Source organism: Mesoplodon bidens (assembly GCF_964165515.1).
Source record: "Mesoplodon bidens genome assembly, chromosome: 13".
In the NCBI taxonomy this organism is placed as follows: Eukaryota; Metazoa; Chordata; class Mammalia; order Artiodactyla; family Ziphiidae; genus Mesoplodon; species Mesoplodon bidens.
Genome location: NC_138169.1, coordinates 16,359,791 through 16,381,387, shown reverse-complemented (window position 1 = coordinate 16,381,387; position 21,597 = coordinate 16,359,791). Strand labels below are relative to the sequence as shown.

The window sequence follows — 21,597 nt, the reverse complement described above, 5'->3', positions numbered from 1 at the left end:
AACAAAATGCAGGAAATCAGAGAACAATTAAAAGTATTGGGCTGATCCAGATTTGGATGCATCTGGACTATACCTCTGGAGGTAACTTGCTGCCTATGGCTGAATTAAAGAGGGTACATAATATCTGTGAGATAAAGGCTCTGGGAGCAGACTCTGGAGAGGTTTTCAGGTTTTAGTGGGCATTTCAGTTCATATTCATATTCTAGGTAGATATGTTATAGTTCAAGGGCCCACATTACAAAGCATGGCTCCAATCTCATCAGTCTGAGAATGGATAGTTATTTTTGCTCCAAAGACCCCAATTCATTTGAAAACACTGATTCCACATTTTAAAACGGCAATGGCCCTATGGTTCTAGGACACGCATTGTAAGGGAGTCTAGAGAATAAGTGAGCGGGAAGAACTAGCAGTCCTTTCAATGGACAGGGAAAGAAATGTTGTGACAACCTCAGCCCATGGAGTAACCTATGGAACAGATAGATACAAGTTCTGGAGCGGATAGGGGTCTGATGCCTTACGAGTGAAAGGAGGGTCATTCTGAACAAAGTAGTGAGTTTACAGGCCTACCGAGGTAGCCCCACCTCAACAAAAGCCCCCATGGCAAATGTCTTCTAGAAATAGAGTTAATACTTGGGCCCACAGGGAATGCAAGTTCAGTTTCTTTTCTAGGAAGCAAATGTGCCTGGATACCATACCTTCACCAAGTCTTTCGGCCAACCAGTTCCTAAGACACTACGGCTGCCATATCCCAGTGTGTTGCCTCCATACTCAGCAACCTTCCTACTGTTTGTGTTAGGCCCCGCGTATATCACCAACTTCAAAACAGAAAATATACTGTTAGACTGTAAAAGAAAAACAAAAACAACATCTACAAATAAAAAGGCTGCAAAAAAATATTTGTTTAAAAATACATTTATAACCAGGCACTGGTGTCAGCATAACTAATATCTCCTGATTTTTTTTTTTTAGGTATAACTGATACTTGTTTAGATGCAACCAGCCATTGGTATTTACAGGGCAGCCACAGAGTAGTATCAAATATTACTGCAATTTAATTGGCTTGGGGAACTCACATTAAAATAGTTATACTCAGCTATTATATGTATTTTTCTTTTTCTTTTTTTTTTTTTTTTTTTTTTGCAGTACGCAGGCCTCTCACTGTTGTGGCCTCTCCCGTTGCGGAGCACAGGCTCCGGATGCGCAGGCTCAGCAGCTATGGCTCACGGGCCCAGCCGCTCCGCGGCATATGGGATCCTCCCGGACCGGGGCACGAACCTGTATCCCCTGCATCAGCAGGCGGACTCTCAACCACTGTGCCACCAGGGAGGCCCTATATGTATTTTTAAAAGTAGCTATTTTAATCCTAAGTAATGACATATAGCCCATTAATAACAGGTATAGTTTGCCCCCTTAAATCCTCCCCAAAATTAATAAAGTGAACAAATACAGATGGCAAGATGGTTATATCTAACATAAAAAATGAAAGTAAAAAGAAAAAATTCAATGAATAAGGATTTTTAAAAATGCAACAAATTGAAAATAAGCCATATATTCTTAGAATGTTGCTTAATGGTATAAAAAGAAATGACACAAATTTGGGCCAGAAAGGGGGCTGCTTCTTCTTGGGTCAGTTTTCATGTATCAATATTTTTCTTCAATAAAAGCTATTCATTTATATACAATTAACCAACTCTCTAATATGGAGGAAAAAACATTTAGACATCATTTGGCACTCAAATACTTTCATAGGAAGAATAAGGCTCTGGCTTCTGTAAATACCAAATTCTATCTTGTAATGCACACTCTGACCACCTCTGAGCTCAGTTTGGATCTAAAAGCTGCACTTTTAGCCGATGCTTAATCATTTTGTGATTCTTACCCTTCTGAACCTTTGGGAGACACCAGCCAGGGACCACTGGAAAAGTAAGAGTTACTTCTATCCATGTAGTAAGCCTCCACATTTAACACTAATGTCTACTGCAGGTGGAGGTTAGCTTACATCAGAAGATGCAAGTTACTGTTTTTTAAAGGAGAAACAAAATGACACCCTCTAAAATGGCAACCTCTTCCATTTCCATTTTAAACAGTCACATTATTTGAATGTAGGAAATGGGGGTAGCTACTGCCAGGAGCTGTGAAGTGGGATAGACTGAAGCCAGGAGATATATTTTTTGAAAGGCCCACTAAAGAATTTTCTAAATTCTCCTGCTTCCAGCTAAGGTGAGAGTTTGAGGGGCAAGTCTTAAACCCCTCCAGACATCTGGGAATCTTCAGTACCCTAAAAGATAAGGGGAAAGAGGATTCTATAACTTGCCCAATAATGTGTTTCACCATCTCAGTATATACAGTTAAGAAGTTCCCTATTTTTACCCTAAAACTCTCCCTTGGTGGGATTTAAGACCATTTGCCCTTACAGTTCAGAGAGAAAGACAAGATAGCTAACAATCTACAAAAAAAAAATCCTGTGTACATAAAACACTATCAGACAATCCTTGTCAATCAACAATCAGTTGTTCTTATACGCTATACATCACAAGTTCATTAGCCTTTCCTCGTAAGTTCAACACGATGGTTTACAATGCAACAATTAGAGACAGAAGAAAATACTTCAACCCCTAAAATGCTTCCTTTTACTTATAATCGTTCAGCCACTAGGTTGGAAACTATACTTCCTCAAAATCTATGTGGGCCCTGAGGTAATGGCAAAGAAGAACAAATAATTTAAATAAATATAAACCAGATCCTAGGCACATCCGAAACCCTTCTAAAAAGCCACCTTCTCCCAAAAGATACATGAGAAGCCCCAAGAATTGGGCAGTAAGACCTTTTTAGATGAATGGACACCCACATCTACAGAAATTCCAAGCACAGAGGGAAGACAAGAGTGAAACAGCATGGAAAAGAAAATTTCCTTTGACTTGGATCTACATCTTTGAAAGCTTACAAAAGTCCACTTTCAACATGTCATTAAAACACTGTTCTTAGACTGCAGAGGTGCTGGCTCTGACTCCTCCAGTCACTACCCTTCAAGGCATTATCTTAGGAAGCTCTCCTAAGAGATATCCGCAGACAGAAATAAGTCAAGAATAGTGACCAGCAGCAAAGAAAAATAAGAAGCATCTAAGAAATCAGCTTATTAGAGGTGAAACCACTACTAAATCAGTTCTTGCTTACCTTGTCATAGTCATATTGTGAAGAGCATCTGCTATCAAATCTAAGGTATAGGCAGCGAGCTCCGGGGATATGGACAGTTTCTTTAAATTTATAGTTGTCTCTGACAGGATGGACTGTTTCCACAGTCTTCCCAGCAGCCCATGGAGCAGGAATCTTTAAACCAGTGAGAAACCCTGGCTCTTCCTTCTCTTCCAGCATTCTAAAACCAGACAAAGAGGAAGTGATTGAGCTTAACAGCAAGGAAAGGAAAAATGTATACACAATAAAATACAAAAGGTTAAGAAATTTTGCTTTAATTTTCCACAACATACAGTATGACAACACTGTAACCAGAAACATTTTTAACATTCCTATATCTAAGGTTCTTTTTTCTTTGTTAGACAATATATTTACATTTTCCCCCATTTTTTCAAGGGGGAATCCCAATTCATATCCAGGAGAAGATCTTGCCAACTCTCATTTAAAATTCCTCGGGGCGGGGGGCTGCGGGGGAAAGATACTGTAAAGGACCTTTAAGATTGGCCACTTTCCAAATCCCACAGGAAGTGTCCTGTAAAGTTTCCTTTTGTTTATATCTAAATGTCAATTGTTGAAAAACCCATGAGTCTGCATGACTACTTTTACTATAATTTTTCCTAAAGTGCCTTCAAAGGTCCTCTTCTCTACTGTATTTGAACTCTCAAGGACTTCACAGCCCAAGGCTGTGGAATACAAACTCCTGTATCCTAAACTTAGCTCTTGTGGAATTCTCTTACTCCCTTTCAGCTCTGCGCTATCCAATGTGGGGGCTACTTCGTCAAATGTGGCCATTTAAGTTGAATCTAAATGAAACACAGTGTAAAATTCAGTTTCTTGTTCACATTGGCCACACAGCAAGTGCTCAGTAACAGCATGTGGCCGTAGCCAACAGCACCGAACAAAGATACAAATTTTCATCACCGCACAGAGCTCAACTGGACACCACGCTGCTCTAGAGAAACCCGAAGTCCTTCTTTTCTGATCAATGTTTTTAAAGACAGCTTTAGTGAGATATAATTGACATATAATAAATGGCATATATTTAAAGTGTACAGTTTGGTAAGTTTGGCCATATGTATACACCTGTGAAGTTTCCTCCATCCTCTCGGTAATCCAGATGATCACTTCTTTGTTTTATTTCACTAGAAATTACTTTGTATTTTCTAAAGTTTTATATAAATGGAATCATACAGTTTGTAATTCTTAGGTGGCTCTGGCTTCTTTCACTCAGCATAAGCATTCTAAGACTCATCTGTGTTGTTGAAAGTGTCAGTAGTTCATTCCTTTCTATTGCTGAGTAGGATTCCATTGTATGGATATACCACAGTGTGTTACCCCTTTACTTGTTGATGGACATTTGAGTTGTTTCTTGTTTTGGCCTATTCTAACTAAAGCTGTTAATGAACCTTCACAAAGAATCTGTGCTTTCTTTTCTTTTGTGTACATACCTAGAAGTGGAATAGCTGGGTCACATGATAGATGTATGTTTACTTTTTAAAAAACTGTCAAACTGTTTGCCAAAGTCAAACATCGCCATTATTTGTATATGAGAACTTTTCAATTTTGAACTAATCTCTTGATCTGTGGGGAAATTTGTTCTAACCTGTTCCTATAACCTCCAAAGCAATTCTATAATTATCTGTAAAATTTTGCCCCTGAAGTCTCCTTCTTTTCCCAGTTAGAAAAATCATTGTTGTAAAAGGAGTACTAGGCTTTCACCAGAAGAAAACGTGGCAGAGGTTCCTGCAAGGAAGCAGCATCCCTTACCTCTCATCAGGGAACAGCCTGCCCTTCTGGTCTGATGCACCACATGGGGAACAGCCCACCTCAGCAAAAACCGGACACTGGGTTTTGAGCAGCAAAGCCGTCTGAAACACAAAATCATCATGTCCTATAGTGCTTACTTGTCAGTTATTGGGATGGTACTACAGCCAAACTTAGAATTCTCACTTAAATCATCTTTTTACAATCCTAGCCTGCTCTCTTTCACTAAGAAATGCTTTGCTACTTAGACCACTTAATATTGTTTGATTTAACACTGGAATGGAATATATCATTTATATTAGTTACCAATATCCAGCAAGGGCTCAGGAGACTAAATATAATGATAGGATCTCAGTTGCATCGTAGACAGCATTTTTACAGCTGACCGGCAATTAATATTTGTTAAAAGATTGCAGTAAGTAATTCAGTCAAACAAATTAAATGTTCTCCTTTAATATTTCAGCTCATTTTTATGACACAATGTTTTTCTTCATTCCACCTTTATTTCGCTTTATCTCCTGCTCCTGAAGAGCAGTTCACTTTGGCACACCTAGGATCATACCTGACTGGTATAAAGTACCAGCTGCACTAGCTGAGGCATCAGGGCATCGGCCATGGTCAGAGTCTGTAAATTTGGATGCATCAGGGAGGTCAGTAACACAGGAAGAAGGTGACCGAGCATAGTAGCCTTAGTAACTTGTTCCAAGCCTTTTAACCTACGAAAGTTCAAGAAAACACACAGCTTAAGCAGTTCCCAAGCATGCAAAGAAGCTATTATCATTCTTATCTGAGAAATTCTCTTAAATTGCACCTCCTTAAACTAGCTAAGCACTTACTATTACAGCAATTCAGTCTACAAATTTCCCACCTACCATGAGGGAGAGGGAGAGAACAGAAATCTAGTAATAGATTTCACCTCCGACCTGTGATTTTGCCCCCCAAAAAGTTTACATGGTGCATTTCACAGCACCTTTGAAGCACTTTATAAATGGGTTCCAAAATGCAAACAGCTACTCTAGTTACCACCTGCCAAGTCTCCTTGCCTCTGGGGCTGCAGGTCACAGTGCTGCACTGAGTCCCTGATAAGGAGCCAGTGAATGGCTACAACACTGACTCAGCTGCCCAGAGCAGCGATACCCATTTCTGGCCTAGAGAAACTGGTTCATGTGGGGGACAGAGGCAGGCAGATTTTTAATCTGCCTTTAAAATCACATTCTTTTTACCCCCCTGGTTTTACTGATATATAACTGACATCACTGTATAAATTTAAGATGTACAATTAATGATTTGATATATGTGTATATTATGAAATGATCACCTAAAATCACACTTTTAATATCCCAATCTTCTGCTAGAAGAATTAAGGTATATGACTCACCCGAAGAAACATGTGCGTTATGTAAATTCTCTAAAACTGCTTAGGGTACTGGGGCTGGAACCGGAAACAACCCCCACGTCTCCCCGGCTCTCAGACTGTACTTCCTCCCCAGGGCAGATCTGCACCACGTGCCAGCAGTGAACCTTATACGTCCTAACAAGCCCCAGTGCAACACCTTTCTGGATTATATTGTTCTCAGTTCCAACCTGCCCACCTACTCTCTGGGAGTAGGCGAGAAACAGGGACATGGGACAGACAGGGTTACTGGAGGAAAAACACACTGCATGATTGTTTCAGATCAGCATCTCAACACTGAAATCATCAATGAACATAGGATGTAACTCATCTTTGACAACAAACCACAGCAGAAATTTTAATGGGGAGTATGGAGAAAGAGCTTTAGTACTATGAAAGAGAAGTTTACCCTCTACATAGATTACTCCTGTATTTGGAGAAATAAAGTTACAGTAAAATCTTGAGATATCATGTCAGTGTCATCTTTTGCATAGCAGTTAATTATCTGCATCACTAAGTCACTTCTACCTCCCTAAAGTACTTACCATAAGGGAACTAAGTGCACATAGTGCTGAGTTAGATAATTAAAGGAAAGGCCAATTTGGGAGTGTTGATGGTAGAAGACCCAAGTGACAGAGACGATGGTGTCCACCACACCTTGCTACCCTTAGATCATGGCTGTCAGCCCAGTCCCACCTAAAAGCACCATTAATTGAAAGTTCAACTGTGTTTGGCTTTGAAACACTTGACATTTCAACCTATTCTCACAAAGATCCCTCTATATTAAATGAACATTTGATGTTCTCTTCTAAAAGATTTCCCTTTCATAAGCAAATTCTTCTTCCTGAATGGCAGCAGGTCACAGTTCACAACCCATTTCCTCACCTCTGCTCCCGGTCAGCTATGTCACTATTTATGAGGGCAGTTGTGACCTGCTGTAGCATTTCCAACACTTCATCACATCCAGTCAGGATTTGGGTGGCAAGAGCCAAAATACTGACCTTTAGCTCCTAGGTAGAAAATATCATAAAATTATTTTTAAGCTTTGTGATGAATATACACTTACAATGACAACATGAAATGATGTATTTAATGATGCATTTCCAAATTAAATAATGAGGTAGCCAGAATAAGCCCAAAGCAGTAAGTTCCGCTAGGATGGCAAGTAACAATTTGAGTTGGGAGGCTAAGGTCTGGAGTGCTGACAGAAATACGCAGTATTTCACGGGGAGCACACCGAGTCCCCAGGAGAAAAGGCATTTCTCCCATCCCCTCCAGCACAAGAGAGCTCCCGGTGGCCAGCCCAGAAAATGTCCAGGTGGAAGATTGCCTTGGGTGGTATGAGGATAGCTAAAGAGAAAAACAGAACAGTAAAAGGCGCATGTATAGGTGGTGAATAAAATGAGACAAAAACACAACATTCTGAAACAGTACAAGTGACCTTTTTACTTAATGATTTAAACCATTACACTTGAAAAGAGGCAAGTTAAAAAATTCAACTAAAGTAGCAGGCAGTTACAGGCTATTAAACATTAAAAATAACTATTGGAGAGTTCATGGGAGTACAAGTACTAAATAATGTGTTAAGAAACACTAGCTAAGATCATAGAAGTGTTTAGTTTACAGTTATTTTCTATTAGGGGAAAAAAGATACAACCAAACTAACCCTTTAGGTGAAAGTTATATCTTTTATTTTTCCCAGAATTCCTAGACAAGCCAGCCTACTCTGCCTTTACCAAGAGTATTTCCTTCCATGGGGTAATTAAGAATTTATAACATTTAACCTTTCAAATAAAAATCATTGGTTTCCATTGTTGGAATTTTCTGGAGTCTTTTTGGGGGTATTATTTAGATATTTTTATCATTAAGAGAAAAGGAATTCTGAACTGACTAGACGAGAAAAATCATGGCTTAAGTCATACTAATCCTATCAGCCTTCACCTACTGACTACATGCCAGCAGCAGCACATCCAGCTACTGCACAGGCCTCAGCTCTAATCCTCATGGCAGCGTCACAAGGGAGATGTTATGGCCCCTTTTTACTGAGTAGGAAACTAAGGCAAGATAAGTTAATAAATAGTGTCAGCAATTTAAATGATTAATTCAGGTATTTCTGCCTGTTTAAAAATTGATTACATAATGAGATAAACCCATAAATATGAACTAGCAGATATGTAAAATCTCTCATTTATATAGTATATATGCATAAAAGAGGTAACAAAAGGGCAAACTATAGTGGCTTTTATCTTTAACTATGGCTTCCTTAGTTAATTTTTCAGTGTGTTTTAGTCAAAATTTTAAGGAAGAATCAAGTTATTGATTTCTCTAATTCTCCCACAAAGATAAAATTCTGAAGAACAATGCAAACAACAGCCTCAAGCATCTGTCAAAATTATAAAAACCACGGCTATAAAAAAAAAATCTGTGGATTGCTATAAATTGCCATGTGGGAACAAATTGAGTTTACACAGAAGCTAACTTAAAAATAATTACTGAAAATGGAATGAACTATAGGTTCAGAAATTATTCAACATAAGGATTGTGAGAAAATTATCACCTTTTTAAATTATTTGAATCAAGAGAACATAATAAACCAGCCAAAATGTCAAAACTGTTTAAAATGTTATGCTCCCTGATTTATTTATCTATATCTATATACATATACATACAGATATATATATATTTATATATAAAACTTTCAGGTGCATATGAGATCACTTGTAAGTGCTGTATTTTATAGTTCTTAAAAAGAGATGAAAATAAACAAGGCACAAAAAGACTGACAGGAGCACGTGGATAGCACATTATGAGAGTGTCACAAATATGGTAACCACTGTGCAATGACATAAAAATCTATGAAATGAGCGACCTAATACTACCTCGCACAAAAATATAAGCCACATGGTGAAATCTGACGTCATAATACACAGAAATTTAGCCATTTAAGCTGTGCTTTACACACTGGGTAGAAAGCATCATTAGAATAAAGCTTGGTGTTTACCTGTACCTTCAATGTCTCTCCCTGCAAGGAGTTGTCACTGTCATCATTCTCATCAGGTTTAATCAAAACAGTGTTACTGAGAAGGTGGTTCTGAACTGCCATCAGATAGCGCAGGCAGGAGGATGCAGCCTTTAATACAAATAAGGGCATTTAAATGACCTAAACCCTACTGAAAGAAGGGCTCATGTAATCCTCATGTTTTTTAAAGATTTCGACAAGGGAAGCAAAAGAGAAAGTACAGAAAACAGACCAAGTTAGTTTCTCAGGTGACTTATTTCCACATGGCTTTTGATAATAATTTGACACATTTACCATAACTTTCTGCCTTATGCTACATATTTCTCATTAATCACTCCAATACTTGAATTTTTGCCTCTTAATAATTAATTCTTCCTACCCACTCTTGCCCTCACATGCATCTCCATGAGAGAAGACTCTACCCAAACCCTTAAAAGAATCTTTTATTTCTTATCAGTCTCTGTAAAACACTGATGGTTTAGAAAACAATGCTACATTAAAAATTAATAGCAGGGAGATCCCCAGTATTTTAAACACAATGAAAACATCCAAATTCAGTCTAACAATTTATTGCATCAAGACATTTAAGCAGGAGGAATAAAGTCTTTGGAGAAAGTACTTGAAGTGGATTTGTCTAGTTCTACATTTCTAAGACAAGCACAGTCATTCATTGACTTTCATCAATTAAGTCTGTCCTTGCAAAGTATAAGTATGTGTGTACACACACACTTCAATACAGTAAAATGAAAACAGGGAAACGATATAATTTTGCTTTCATTAAACACATTTTTACTTACAGGCACAGTTGAAAGGAGTTTTTGAAAATCATCTTTAGAGACAGTTTGGCACTTGGTGATTAAGATACAGGATTCTCGTACAACAATCTTCAGAATGTAGTGTAAAAGTTCGTCATTTAGTCTTTAAAATGCAGGAAAAATGTAACAATAAGATACTAATGGTTTAATAATAAAAGGATACAATTTATACAGTGGGTACAAGATGACAAATAGAAGATACAAAATTCACTGGTTCTCTAAGTAAACCATCTTATTCAGTAATGATTCTAACAACTAGGTATATTATCTAAATCAAATTTATGGAAACACAATGGTACTTAAGCACCTAGTTCAAGTATTTTATAACTAGCTTAAGAGACACACCTTCTTCCCCTCACCAGCTCGAACCACACCTTCACCCTCTCTCCAGACCAGCAATTTGATGACACCCTCCACCAAGATTTCTTAAATAAGCTCCACCTGTTATTTCTGCTAAGTACCCTTCTTCCAGGCTCAAGTTATTCTACTCATTGAACTGAAATGTGCTATTATCATTTCTTAGGGCAACTGTGGGATTTATTATCTTTCAACTGATCCACAGTTTAGACTTAACACGCCAATTATCATATAAGATATTATAGGAGACTAAAGTTGATCAAACACATTTAACTGTAAATTAATTACTGAGAAAAACACATAGAAAAGGCTAGCAGTGAATAACATAACATCACCTGTAATGATCATCCTCCTCACTGCCAAATCGGTTGTTTTGAAGCTGTTCAGCTAAATTGGTTAGGATCACATCCCGCAGCTGGGAGAGGCCGCTATTTCTCTCTCCTAACACAGAACAAAGCTCCATAAACTACCTTGATAATTACACTTAGAAAACTGATGTTATTTAAAAAAAGTTTTTAAACGGGCAGACTGTTGACAATCTAGGGGCACCAGGCATATGTACTTACACAAACAACAGCAGCAAAAACTGTATCACAACCAGTCAGACTTTCTTTAACCAGTACATCCTGATTTAAGTGTAGTTACTGTCTTGACATTTCAGGAAGTGTGATTTCTAATTCCTCAAACTAATGTTGCTTATAAATGCAGGGTGTCTTTAACATGGTGAATTTTGTCATTGTCATCGAGTCTAACTTTAAAAGTTGGATTTTAATGTGTGGGGAAAAAACTGGCTTAGAAATCCCAAGAAATCATTACTTTTAATGTTCATTAAACATCTGCAGTGAGGTACATTATGCTACACAGTGGGGATAGAAAGAGGTTTATAAAGCTTGACAATACATAGAACATGGTTTCTGCTTTCCATCTAGTTTAAGTGTTGGCATATGTGCATTTTAAAAATAACACTGAGATCAAGCCTCGGTAAATTTAAGAAAACTGAAATCATATCAAGCATCTTTTCCAGCCACAACACTATAAGATTAGAAATCAATTACAGGAAAAAAAACTGTAGAAAACACAAACACACGAGGCTAAACAATCTGCTATTAAATAACCAAGAGATCACTGAAGAAATCAAGGAGGAAATCAAAAAATACATAGAAACAAATGACAACAAAAACATGACAACCCAAAACTTATGCGATGCAGCAAGAGCAGTCCTAAGAGGGAAGTTTATAAAATAACGTTGACTAACAGATATGAAGAAAAAAAAATTAAAATTCAGTCATTTCCTTAGGGACAAAAAAGGATGTTTTTTCAAGGGTAATTAAAGGATAATTCTCACCTTCTGTTAAGACCAGCTTAAGTAAGTTATTGATTTCAGTTTCACCTGGGTACAAGATATTTAAACCAGAGCTGAAATGACAGAAAAGTCGAAAAGCTTTTAAACACGTTCTAGAAAATCCAAACTCTAAATATTTAAATTTTTATTAAAAGATGCCAGTTTGAGTACAGTTTCACCACTAAGAAAGCAACTGAAACTAAATTCACTGTTGTGATGTAGTCCAATGACCTCCCTGATAAACAGTATCCCTCTCCTTCTCATATTTGTGAATTACCAAAATGATAACTTATCTGAGGCTAGATGCAGAACTGGTTAAAAGAGAATTGAGCTATAAAAAGTCAATGTATGGAAATCCAAAAAAGAGGGGAGATATGTATACGTATAGCTGATTCACTTTGCTGTACGGTAGAAACTAACAACATTGTAAAGCAACTATACCCCAATAAAAATTAATTAAAAAAGAAAAAGTCAAACCAGCTGTATGCAGAATGTGCCAAAAAATCATTTGAGAAGTCAGTGGCAGAGCAAAGACTAGAATCCAGGTCTACCTGCTGTCAAAGCCTGTTTCTTAACCACCTTGCCACACTTTGACCCAAATGAGAAGAACATCCAGTTGCAAACCACCAAAATATCTATTTAAAGGGATTTTTTTTCTGGTCCTGATTTAAGATCCGAAAGTGAGATGAGGAGTGTATGCACATGGACAGCTTGAGTCCTCTGGGAGTGGGGCCACAGACTTCTCTCCAGTTAAATTATCCTCTACACGTGAGGTGCTGACTGTGGGATGGGGTAAGAGACATCCAGGCAACCAGTCTGAAGGGAAAGTTACAATGCAGTGCAGGAGAAGCCCTCTGCAGAGAGCACTGAGAAAATCAGGTGCTGATTACCTGATGGCAAGGCAGACTTCCTTCTGAATTTCAGGGCAAATTTGATCTTTTGGTGCCATCAACAGCTGCCAAAGAAGCAACCCCGACCGTCGAATGATGTCTCGATTCCTTTCAGTTTGTGGGCTGAAGAAAAATTTAAACACTACCTACAGAAACATAAGGGGTATATCTGAAAATGCTAATTCTACTGGGGATAAAATTATCCCTACGAAGAAAGAACACGCTAGTTTTTTTTTTTCCATGCTAGTTATTCTTATGAATAGATACCCAGGTGGATTTTTAACCACAATCGCTTCTATTGTGTGATGGTATAATTATAGTAAATATTTTACATATATTAATTGCAATGAGCTATCAATATATATAGCAATACTCCATTAACTGCAGTGCTATGAATATGATGATAATTCTAATTACAGGATTAGAATGTGGTAAGATGCAAAACAGGAATGTTATTACATTTTTCTTCTGGTAGAAATTAGCTGACTGAAGCCAAGGTTTGTGTTTCTTTTTCTCTATTTTATTTATCTCAAAACAGTGTATTTACCTGAAAGACAACGAGAATGCAGCGTATGATACAGGTGTCTCCATTAACCATGGCCTTCTCCATAATGTCACAAATACTGCTAAGATGGTGTGCTTCAATTGGATGCTGCTTGCCCAAGACACTTGTGATTGGAAGATTGGGGTTGGTAGCAAGAAGATTGAGTTGGTGTATGCACATCGCACCAACGTGGTGCAATAATTGGTTTATAACCTCATTCGTGGTTATAGCCTCTTCTAGAAGATGAAAAGGAAAGTCAGTGAGGAAAGACATCTCTGGGTGGCCACCAAGGAACATACCTCTGACTTGCAAAAGGTGCACGAACTCCGGAAGAGACTATCTTGGCTCCAATCTCTCCCACTACTGCTGGAGAACCCTTTTCCCTGCCACAGAATGCTGGGGTGAAAACACTTGGGAATTTCCATTTTTTTAAAGAGCATAAGTAGCTACCACTTCTTGAGTCCTTTCTATATGCTAGACAATGGGCTGAATGCTTTACATGCTTTACCTTACAATATCATTATCAACTTAGACTATTTTAGCCCTGTTTTGTAGAGGAGTGACTCAAGAATTAGAGAGGTTCAGTAACTCACCCTAGGTCACACGGCTACTAAATGGTAGAGCTGGGATTTGAATTCAGGCCATCTCAGCTCAGATCCCATGGTGGTAACTATTCTAGAAAAATCTCTTCATCTTCTATGCCTCCTCTCTGGTAAAACCCACCACCCTCCCCAGCCGAGAAATATCTCCTCCCACGGTACCTCAAACATTTTACACATTTTGATCTCATTTAGTCACCAGAGCCTAGACAGACATCAGTTCAACCTTGGTTAAAGAGAATTGACAAGCATCCTCTTATATAATAATAAATGCCTCATGATAGTTATAGACATTCAGGGAATGGAGGTGAAAATAATCTAAACAGGCAAAGTACAGGAAAAAAAGATTGCTTTTTTCCTTAAACCAGCTGAAATGAACTGCATAAAAGAAACAAGAAAGTAGGTAACCTTGGAGAGTCAGGCTTGGGTGGGGTGACCTTAGAGCTGCAAAAGGACTGTGGGCACCGTGAGCTATGAGGAAAGGACTCAAGGAAAACCTATCGGAAGGTAAACCTTGCCAAAACTAAACTTTTCAATTGCATATTAACCCTAAGGCCTGGCTGGGTCCCCCTCTCTTCTGTGCCTTTATGAGTCCTTGATCTTATAACAACAGAATTCAGGTTAGTATTGTTTGTCTTCACCAAACACTTTTTGAAAGGTAGCTTTGGGATCTACCCAAATAACTGAGGTCCTTAAATTTCATTCTGAGTTAGATGGGAAGGCAGTGGAGGTGTCTGAGCAGAAGAGTGACAGATCTGACTATGTAGATTGTAAAAGACTCTGGCTGCTGTGTGGAGATAAGCCTAAGCAGGGTGGAGGAGGGCAACTACAGGGGAAATAGGAAGACCAGTGAGGGGGCTACTATGATAATCTGAGTGAAGATGATGGCCTAGACTAGAGTTGTAGCAGCAGAGATAGAGGGAAATGGGTAGACTTGGAATACATCTTGAAGATGGGAGCTGACAGGATTTGCTGATGTCCATTTGGATGTGGGGTATTAGAGAAAGAAAGTCAAACTAATTTTTTGGTCTGAGCATATGAAAGAATAGTGATCCACATACTGGAATATGGAGGACTCGGTAGGTGTAGATTTGTAGGAGGGAGACACAGGGAGTTTGTTTTTGACATGTTAAGTTGAAGATGTTAGATATCCAAGTGGAGACGAATACATAGACTGGAGTTGAGGCAAGAGGCTTGGAGATAATAATTAGGGAGTCACAATATATAAATTTCTTCTTTTTTGCTGTTTTACAAGATACAATTTACACATACCATGAAGTTCACCCATTCTAAGTGCACAAAACAATGTTTTTTAGTAAATTTATACAAATACCAAAATCAAGAGTGAAAGCAGAGAAATTATTACTGACCCTATAAAAATTAAACTAATTATAATAATAGGAGCAACTTTATGCCAACAAATAAGAAAACTTAGATAAAATGCACAAATTTCTAGAAAGACACAACTACCAAGATGAACACAAGAAGAAACAGAAAATCTAATAGATAATTCCAAAGTCTCAAAGTATCACCTCCTCCTTTAATTAATAGTAATTAATTAAAATATTAATTACTGTGGTAATTAACATGTCTGATGTTTTTCCTTCCAGGAGGTGGAGCTTAATTCCCCTTCCCATGAGTGTGGGCTTAATGTCTTGCTTCTAACAAATTGAATATGGAAGGGGAAGAAGCTTTCTTCACTCTGCAGTGAAGAAAGCTAGCATTTAAACCAAGTGATCAATTTTAATATCACTAGTAATAAGTCATGTTGCTATCATGTACCCTGTGTTATGATGTAATGAGAAAAGCACTTCACCTCTGTGGTATTCTTCCCCCAAATCTATAACCTCAGTTTTAAAGGAGAAAACAACAGATGACCCCTAACTGAGGGAAATTCTACAAAATATCTGACTAGTGTTCCTTAAAAGTGTCGTCTTCTATTCTTCAGATAGGATAACTCTATCCATCTATATCCAAGTTTGCTGATTATCTCCCACCATCTCAAATCTGCTATAGAGCTACTCCAGTGATTTTTTCTCTTCAGTCATTGAACTTTTCAAATCCAGAATTTCCAACTGGTTCTTTGTCTTTTTTTTTTTTAAATAAATTCTGTGTTGAAATTCTGTTTAATCATGGTCATCATACTTTTCTTTAATCTTTTAAACATGGTTTCTTTTAGTTCTTTGAATTTATTTCTAAAGGCTGCTTTGAAGTCTTCATCTGCTAAGTCTAATATCTGAGTTTTGCCTGCAGTGTTTAGCTACTGATTTCTCCACTCACTTTGTCTTCTTAAATTCTTATTTCTATTTTCGTCTTTACTTTCTTTCATTTGTTTATTTTTATTATTCTCATTTTTATTTTTAAGCCTGCCTTCCTAGTGGTTACCTCGTCTGAGTCAGAGGTGTGCTCAAACACCCTGAGCCAGTAATACTTCCACCCTGGATGGAGCCACGTTTTCTGGCGGAAGCACATCAAAGTTTAGACAGTTTTAAACTATTCCGTGGTTTTAACCTTCTGTGGGCCCTCTCAAATCTCTGCATGTGTATGCAGGCTCATTTTCAGCCAGGCTTGTGTGAACAGCTTGGGCCTTCTCTGGCTTCTTCTACGCAGATGTTTGGGGAGCTTACGAAGGCCCTTTGTAGCTTTCTCACTACCCACATCTCACGAGTAAAGTTCTGGCTAGTTTGCTGGTTCGATGCTTGCCCTAACCAGGACCGCAACCTCAGGCTAGCTGAGCCACTGGTTGTCTCTGTTTGTTTGCCACCAAGACCACTACCGTTGCTGACATTGCTGCTGCTGCGTGTTTCTCCATGCTCTGCTCCACATCAGTCAGCCCCTTCTGGCAGCCAAGCTGCTGGCTTCCATGATCTGCCCCACCCGGATGGAATTACTGCACTGAGCGAGCTTAAGGTAGGGGGCAGGAGTGTCCACAGCTAAGGACATCACAGACTTCTACTGTTCTTAGCCAAAGTTCAGTGGGTTTTCTTTTTTATGAATACCGCATCTCAATTTGGTATATGCCTTTGGTCAACTTCCAGAGCCTAGAAATAGTTAATTTTTTTTTAGTTGGCATTTTAATTTTATAGAAATAGTTATTTTTGGTAATTCAGTCCATTTTATCATTGCTTTATCAGGAGAGGATTTGCTGAGCTACTCACTACACCATATATACCACTATAGTTGACTTTGAAGTCAAAAGATTTTACGTTAATATTAACTTATATTAAGAATCTTAATATTAAGAAATATAAAGGTCCTTTACCAGATAGTCTATCAAAATTGTAAGTTTGTGTATAAGTAAGTAGTTATTAATGCAAAACATTATAACAGCATATATAATCCCATGCCGAGTACAAATAAAGAACGAACTTCTGTCCCAAAGTTCTGACAATTTCAGAAGGGACATAACAATTTTCCTTTAAAAAAAGTCTGTGGACCACCTCAAAAGCTCTATTTATTTACACACTTATTTACTTAATCATAAACCAATCAGATAATAAGAATTCTAGGCTTCTAAATTCAAAGAGGGAAGGCTGTTGACACATTTTGCTGCTTGGGCTATGTTCCCACTTACTAATGCTGCTGTACTCTCTCCTATTTCATGGGGGAAAAATCTCTTCCTGTAGGACTATGAGTGTACCTCACCTTTGGGCTCAGTGATGATATGGCTGACTCCAAGTCTCTGACAGACGTAATGGAAGGCCTGATTCCCAGGATTACACCATTGATCGATATAGTCATTCGAGCATGTCCATAGCATGTTGTTCACTGTATCGTAACAGGCACCTGCAAAAAGAACACCCTTTATTCAACTATCATACCATTGACTACTTGATACATACTTCTCATAAGCAGTGCTAAAGAATGAAAGGGCAAGGATTGTCCCCAGTGCTGGCAAGCCACATCCCACATCCCTCCAATGCTGGCAAAGCATTAGATTGGGGCTCAGTAGGAAGGCAGGATTCAATGTCTATTCGGCTTAACTCATATGTGAGAATGGAATAAGCCTCATGGAATAGAAAGTTTTTAGTAACTGACTTACATGTGACCTTTTTAATTCCAAAAAGGATTTAAGTGGCTTACAGTAAAACCCAGGTATAACAGGACTAATTAACATTAACGCACAGTAAAAGCCTTAGTAACTGAGCCCAAAACTTAGATATGAGCTCCCTAGGTGCCAAGGCAAAAAGAAAATCCAATGCGCTAACATAATGCTCATTTTCTAACAATAAGAAGTATACTAATCCCTCAAGGGAAAGAAACCTTTTTATGGCAATGAACTTTAAGAAGAATTTTTATAGACATTACACAACCTAATGGACAGTATCTTCAGTAGTAATTTATGCAGAGGAATTTCACATATGACAATTTCTTATATTAATCCTCAGAATTAAAGAGTAGCATAAAAAATTCTTTCAAGGAAACTAGAACACCATAGAGAATTAGCAAGATTTTTTAAGAGAAATTGCTTAAATTTTGAATTTTCCAAGGAAAATAAATGTGGGCATTTATTTCTTACCCAATCCAGGTACAAGAGCACCACGCCCCAATGAGCTTCCAGCAGCATCTATGAGATCGGCACGACTTGTGAATTGACCATCCGAAATATTATACACCAAGCTAGAAGCTAGGACTTCAAAAACAAATATTAAGCTGTTTAATAAGCCTTAAGATGATGGTTAGCTTAAACTTTAGACTCTTAACAAGACTTTATAAAAATCACATCTTTTTGGCTGTCTATTGGTGGTAACAATGAGGAGACAAAAGACACACATTAAGACCACAAAAAGAAAACTGTCATAAAGCCTTTTCCAATACAGTGAACCATATTTTTGAAAGTGTTTTTAAAATGGCAACTTTTACATACAGGTTTTTTTCAAGACAGATTGTCAAAAGGGTAATTGCAAGAGGGGTTATGATTATTAACATCACAAGGTAACAATATTTACAAGAAATACTTTACATATATTTGGTGCTCAAAACAGATTAGTGGATGTTTAGTTGCTATCCTTCCAAGCCCTGGCTCTAAAACTTGGAAACACTTCGGCCTTTTCCCTTAACACAGGGAAGTGTAGTGATGACAAGCATAAGCTTTAAGATTCTAAATTTGAATTCCAGCTCTACCACTTCTGTGTGACCCTGGGAAATTTACTGAACCTCTCAGTTTCCCCATGTGTAAAGTGGAGATAATAAAAGTTACCTACTTTATACAGTTATTGTGAAGATTAAATGAGTTAAAATATATCAAGGATCTGCTTTTTTTTTTTTTTTTCCTGAGAAGGTTTTATCGTGGCTGCTGCTTTCCTCACGGTGGCCAGGACACTCCTCAGCTCCTCTTGCTTCCTCGTGGCACAGATGTATGTCCCCACCCTTTTCTGGATGAACTTGAGGGCCTGCTTGTTCTTGGAGACCCTGGCATGCCGCTCCATGGCATGCAGCTCCTACGGGGCAAAGCCACACACCTTTTGGATCACACCTTGCAGGGCTGTGCCTCAGCTTGCTCATGTTCTTGGTCACCTGGTGGCCCTTGTTGAGGCCCACGGCCATGGGGCAGCAAGGAGCCATGGCGGCTGCTCTTCAATGGCTGCCATGGCAGAAGGGCCTAGCTGCTATTATTGATATAACTTACTTCCCCACTTTCCAACAGAAAATTCTAGCACTGTCTCTCAAGCTCCTTTTTCTTATTCCCATCACCCTAGTAATCCAGATTCTCACCACGCCTGACTTGAGCTATAATCTAAACTGTACTCTTTGTTTTCTATTTTCTATTGTTCTGTCCTGCACACCAACAAAATGGTCTTCTCCAAGTCTCTTTTTCACTGTATTTACCATGAATATGCCTTTCCCCTATGTGGCCACTTACATGAATAATAGCCATTTTTCATGACTTAAACTCAAAATTTCATGAAGTCTCTCCCTTCTACCCCACTCAACAATGACCCTTTCTTCCTCTGATTCTGCAGCACTTACATCTGCTCCCCATGGTTCAGGCAGTGATACAGCATTGTATATCATTTTCTAGTTGTTTCACACACCTGCATCGTTTCTCCCAACCAGACTATGAGCTCCTCAAAGCAAGCACCACTTTTCCCACTCACTGAGTAGCCACCACAGTGGCCAATGTGGAACAGGACATAGAAGAAATTTAAGCATTTATTTATTTGTTGGTCTAAAATAGAATCACTGGGTAAGCTATATCCTCATGAAAAAAACGGCACCGTGAAGGCCTGTTTTATTCAAATGGGGCTAATTTCAGTTGAGTGGAAAAAACCATGCCAAGAAGACTAAAAAGGAGTTTCAGATGATTAATGGTCAACAAAAAGACAAATAACCTAATTTTAAAATGGACAAAGGATTTGCATAGATATTTCTCCAAAGAACATATACAAATGGCCAATCAGCACGAGAAAGGATGTTCAACATTATTAGTTGTTAGGGAAATGCAAATCAAAACCACAATGAGATACCACTTCATACCCACTATGGAGCACAGCTATTAAAAAAAAAAAGAAAAGAAAAATAACAAATGTCAGAGAGGATGTGGAAAAATTGGAGCCGTTGTTAATGAGACTCTAAAATGGTACAGCCATTCTGGAAAACAGGTTAGCAGTCCCTCCGTAGCTTAAACATACAGGTACCATATGACCCAGAATTCTACTCCTACACATATACCCAAGAGAAATGACAACATGTCTACGCAAAAACTTGTACATGAATGTTCACAGCAGCATTATTCAAAACAGTCAAAAAGCAGAAACAACTCAAATGTCAATGGATTATATTCATACAATCAAGTATGATTTGGCCATAAAAAGAAATGAAGTAATGATTTGTGCTACAACATGGGTGAACCTTGGAAACATTATGCTTAAAAAAAAAAAAAGCCAGCCACAAAAGCACATATATTGTATAATTCCATATATTTGAAAAGTCCAGAATAGGTAAATCCATAGAGTCAGAAAGTAGATTGGTGGATGCCAGGGGCTGGGGAAAGGGGGGGATAAAGGGAGTGATTGCTAATGGGTATGGGGTATCTTTTTGGAGTGATGGAAATGTTCTAGAATTAGATTGTGGTGATGGTTGGACAACTCTGAATATGTTAAAAACCACTGAACTGTATACTTTAAAGGGGTAAATTTTATGGTATGTATGTTATAACTCAATAAAGCTGTTATTATTATTTTTTTTTAAAGAGAGTAGTAAATTTACATCATTTACCCGAGGGCTAAAGGGTGCATCCTGGTCACATGTTAGAGAAAACAGGCTGTTGAGAAAAATTCTAACCCATTTGATTCTAAAAGCAAAAGACAAGACTTCCCTAGTGGCGCAGTGGTTAAGACTCCGCACTCCCAGTGCAAGGGGCCCAGGTTCAATCCCTGGTCAGGGAACTAGATGCTGTATGCATGTCGCAACTAAGAATTCCATGCCACAACTAAGGAGCTGGTGAGCTGCAACTCAGAAGCCTGCAAGCCACAACTAAGGAGCCCGCCTGCTGCAACTAAGGACCCCACGTGCCGCAACTAAGAAGCCGGCGAGCCGCAACTAAGGAGCCCACTGGCCACAACTAAGGATCCTGTTGGCCGCAACTAAGGAGCCAGCCAGCAGCAACTAAGGAGCCTGCAAGCTGCAACTAAGGAGCATGCCTGCTGTAATCAAGACCTGGTGCAACCAAATAAAGAAAA

General features: G+C 38.4%; 1 protein-coding gene across 5 annotated transcripts in view; it reads right to left on the bottom strand.

The window, feature by feature from the left end:
• The window catches only part of HECTD4 (HECT domain E3 ubiquitin protein ligase 4), a 193,119-nt gene that overhangs the window by 90,835 nt on the left and 80,687 nt on the right, over window positions 1–21,597 (bottom strand). For 2 of the 5 annotated variants that reach the window (XM_081252690.1, XM_081252691.1), the window contains exons 10-22: window positions 18,435–18,548; window positions 17,561–17,701; window positions 13,320–13,552; window positions 12,773–12,918; window positions 11,886–11,956; window positions 10,876–10,981; window positions 10,166–10,286; window positions 9,351–9,479; window positions 7,235–7,359; window positions 5,519–5,672; window positions 4,960–5,060; window positions 3,175–3,373; window positions 696–842 (exon numbers count right to left, since the gene is read on the bottom strand). In XM_081252690.1, the coding sequence (XP_081108816.1) occupies window positions 696–842; window positions 3,175–3,373; window positions 4,960–5,060; window positions 5,519–5,672; window positions 7,235–7,359; window positions 9,351–9,479; window positions 10,166–10,286; window positions 10,876–10,981; window positions 11,886–11,956; window positions 12,773–12,918; window positions 13,320–13,552; window positions 17,561–17,701; window positions 18,435–18,548 (1,787 nt within the window). The remainder of the gene's footprint in view (window positions 1–695; window positions 843–3,174; window positions 3,374–4,959; window positions 5,061–5,518; window positions 5,673–7,234; window positions 7,360–9,350; window positions 9,480–10,165; window positions 10,287–10,875; window positions 10,982–11,885; window positions 11,957–12,772; window positions 12,919–13,319; window positions 13,553–17,560; window positions 17,702–18,434; window positions 18,549–21,597) is intronic. The other 3 variants (XM_081252693.1, XM_081252692.1, XM_081252694.1) reach the window with 3 other exon arrangements.